The sequence below is a fragment of the Centroberyx gerrardi genome, chromosome 10 (genome assembly GCF_048128805.1).
Source record: "Centroberyx gerrardi isolate f3 chromosome 10, fCenGer3.hap1.cur.20231027, whole genome shotgun sequence".
Classification (NCBI taxonomy): domain Eukaryota; kingdom Metazoa; phylum Chordata; class Actinopteri; order Beryciformes; family Berycidae; genus Centroberyx; species Centroberyx gerrardi.
This window is the reverse complement of record NC_136006.1, coordinates 12,727,387-12,731,173: the sequence shown is the minus strand read 5'-3', so window position 1 is coordinate 12,731,173 and position 3,787 is coordinate 12,727,387. Positions and strand designations below refer to the sequence as shown.

At 37.7% G+C, this 3,787-nt stretch overlaps 1 protein-coding gene across 1 annotated transcript; it reads right to left on the bottom strand.

Annotated features, from left to right (window-relative positions):
* Positions 1-496: 496 nt before the first annotated feature.
* fev (FEV transcription factor, ETS family member) lies at positions 497-3,570 on the bottom strand. The gene is made up of 3 exons (XM_078286213.1): positions 3,477-3,570; positions 3,033-3,104; positions 497-1,418 (listed from the first exon to the last, which is right to left on the bottom strand). Exon 3 carries the CDS (start codon positions 1,357-1,359, stop codon positions 877-879), a length of 483 nt encoding a protein of 160 aa, XP_078142339.1. The 5' UTR covers positions 1,360-1,418; positions 3,033-3,104; positions 3,477-3,570; the 3' UTR covers positions 497-876.
* Between the last annotated feature and the right edge of the window lie 217 nt (positions 3,571-3,787).

The following is a 3,787-nucleotide window of genomic DNA, read 5'->3' as shown; positions in this document are numbered from 1 at the left end:
TAATCTATGTAATTGTATTAGCTATGCGCATCTGTGAATGGATATCTTCTAAATTATTTAAGAATTACCAAAATGCCGCTATGGCCTAAGTCTGTCTCTATCCTATTTACAGAGGAGTTCAGGAATTCACATTTTCTTTCACTATTCACGTTACAGCCTATGTCACACAAATTAACTGTTCTGTAACCTGGTACTATGGTCTCATAACTTGTATTGCAAGTGGATCAGTTTTAATTTAATCTTACTATGAGCATAGAAATTATTTTCATAAAGCACATGATGTATCTGATTGCTAAAGTAAACTGGGAGTGACAATTTTCCAGTGGAGATATTTCACCAAAGTGAAAATCAGTGCAACAATCACAGGCAACTGTAGGTCATTCCTGAAAACCACGAGATGGCGCTGCTAGTCCAACAATAACTGGCGATTTGCAGTCGTATTGGTGCAAATGCACCATTGTGACAAAACAGAAACAAGAAAGAAGGATGAGAGGCATCAAAGCAAACGAAAAGGATGATAACTTAATTACAAAAACATAGCGTTTTTCTTTCATAATCATTATAGATAATGTTCGATAATTTGTTCATTTCGTAGAGTGGTAGCCTACATGAAACCTTTAGTGACTTCGGATTTAATTTAATAGATTTAGGCATGAAATTGATTTGGATTTAGACATGGGTACTTTAAGCGTTGCAATTCAGGGTTTAGTGGATGAAAACGCCGTGCGTAAAAGTGCAACCACGGTGCGTAATTAGGCCAGGCGGCCCACGCTCTTCAATAATCTGCATTTAGCCGTCACTGCTGTCACTTATAGTGATTAATTTAATCAGATACACTTCCTTCCATTCTAATTTGTCTACGAGATGCATTTAGAGTCAGTTGTAATGGTTGTTGATGTTATTCAGATTGTTGATGTTGTTGACACAGCTGATGTGGGAGGTGGACACGGTGCCAAAAGGCCCTGGAGGCTGCAGGTTGTGGCTGTGATACAAGGCCGCCGGTGGGGAACCGGGCCAGTAGGAGAAACCCGACGGCCCCACGCCGGGCGCGACGAGGTTCAACTTGGAAATCCCGGAGAAGGGAATCGGGGCGAAGTTACTCTGAAACTTGTAGATGGCTTGCTCCGTGGTGGACGGCTGGCACACTTGCGCCAGGCCGTGGAAATCAAACTTGTAGGCGTAGCGCTTGCCGTGGACTTTGGTCATGATGTTTTTGTCATAGTAGTAGCGCAGCGCCCGGCTCAGCTTGTCGTAGTTCATGTTGGGTTTGCTCTTGCGCTCCCCCCAGCGCCGAGCCACCTCGTCCGGGTCGATAAGCTTGAACTCCCCGTTGGTTCCCTCCCAGGCGATGCACGACATGTTGGTGCTGTCGGAGAGGAGCTCCAGCAGGAACTGCCAGAGCTGAATCTGCCCGCTACCTGTGTTGGAGAGAGAGGGAGAGAAAAAGAAAACATATATATGATACACTGGGCGTCAATTGGTCCTACGTTAGCCTTAGTGAATACAAATTTGGTCTTCTATTTTTTTATTTTTTTTCATTAAAATGGAGATCAAGGATTAAGAAAAATAACTATCTATTTGGAAACTATATCATAGCAGGGAAGCATTCAGGACCAATATTCCCTCTAAGCTGTATGCGCCTGTGAAAAATATCTTGGTGACGTAGGCCTACGTCTAGCCTAATATATATAACTTTGATTAAATAATAATATGTTGTCATTCATCAGTCATGTAAGCGGGTTTGGAAGTTTTGAATAATATTAGACGCAGGGACTTGTCATAGGTTCAGTGAAGGCCAACTGCAGGCCAACTAAAGAGAAAAATATATGAAAATATATGAACTCCCATATGGAAAAGGCTATTTGCATTCCATTGTATTGATATACATGGAAACTGCGTATATAAAAAGATTGTTGATATAGGCCTATATATATACCATATGTGAATAATCTATACATTTACGTGTCTTTACATACATGGAGAGATACATTTGACATGGAATATATTAAAAATGATCCCAGGATATATTATCCAAGAGCATGTTTTGAAATATGATCCTTCCCCAACATGCATTATTCATTAATATTTACTCATTTGGGCTTTTTAAAGGTGCTCATCTCAGGATAAGCTACGTTAGCCTATACATAGATTTATTTACATTTTGAAATAGCTTGCCAGGATATATTATTCATGAATATTTACTTACATTTTTAAATACATTTTAGATACTGTATATATGTCAGAAAATGTGGTGTATGGCCTTATTTTTTGCATGTCTTACTTCTTTGGTTTCAGCCTTTGGGAGTTCATGCTCACAAAAATGAATTGAAGATCATATCTTTAGTACCATATCATATTATCATCATATCAGTATCAATGGAGTTGTAGAGGACTGACAAGTGGATTATGTTTTATTGTGTAATTTGTCTTTAAGGTGATTTTTGAAGCTGAGGAGGCTTGACAAATAAGACAAAATCAATGTGGAGAGCAGAATGGGTGACAAAAAAATATTTAATAATTGCTGGCATATTGCGCATTTACATCGCTTCCAAATGTCCGTGGCAAAACATAGGCTACCACGATAAAATGGGACGGGCAACTGTATGGTTCGGCGTGGAAACTGTGAGCATCCCGAGATACATAAGTGAGTTTATACATTTAGATCAACTGGAAGCCTCTTTCGATTGGATAGCCTTCAGACCTATAAATCTGAAAACATTAATGAAATTAAATGAGCCAATGGGCGTATTATAGAATAATCAGGCTATTTTTAATGTCTATTTCGTAAGCTTTCGTTGATTCCTCAAATTATTTTTCAACATCTAGTCTTCTCAATAATCAGTTTGTAGGGTTTGGTTTTTTTTCAAATAGCCTACTCTATTGGAATATTGGAAGAAGCCTTATAAATTAATTTCATAATATAATTGATATTATATGATTGTGCATTATATTCTGTTTATATAATTGTGCATTATATGGTATGATGATAATGTTTGCTTTGTGATGTGTCCTGGTAAACTCCATTTTCTTACCTTTTTGTACTCCAGTATTTATTGGACCCCAAGATGTTGCTTTGCTTTCTTTCAACAGATTTTCTGTTGGATCTGAAATCAAAACAGATAAATTGTCAACATCATCAGCACCCATCCTATTCTTGTTATTAGAAGAGGATTTTTGGATAAGGTACAGGCCTATTAGGTATTTCATAAGCAATCATATAGTCTATATTGCAAAAAGAATATCCATCTTAAGAAGTCATTTACACTCATATTCAAACTTAAAAATCTTACTTTTCTGAAATGTAAAACATTAAATGTAATAGGGTGAGATAATTGCACTTGTTTCAGGAATTTTCTAGAAATAAGCGCCAGTATCTTGAAACAAGGCGGATCACTCCACCAGTAGCTTATCAAGAAAATTACACTCTATTCAAGGAACAAGTTCGTTTATATTGTAAACAAATGAAATTATCTCACCCCATTGGCCGATTTTTAAACCTGTCAACAGAAAAAAATAAGATATTTAGACTCAATACAAATGAGTTGCTCAGATGGATGAGTTGCTCAGATGTTGTTGTTGTCGTTTTTTTTATATGCAAGCAGTATAAAATTGACCATAAACAAGCCCGGTGCGTACAGCCGAAATGCAAGCTGAAAATAAATGTGAGAAAAGCGAGAAAATCTCAACAAAATCTGAAAGTAATTAAAATCCTAATTGCATCCTCGTCCAGTCTGTAACTATAATGCCTGCAGCGTCTCCTCTCTGCGGTCTCCCCTCCGAGAAGCCA

Coding starts and splice junctions, on each gene's coding strand:
- fev (XM_078286213.1), bottom strand. CDS start 1,359: ATGTCGTGCATCGCCTGGGAGGGAACCAACGGGGAGTTCAAGCTTATC.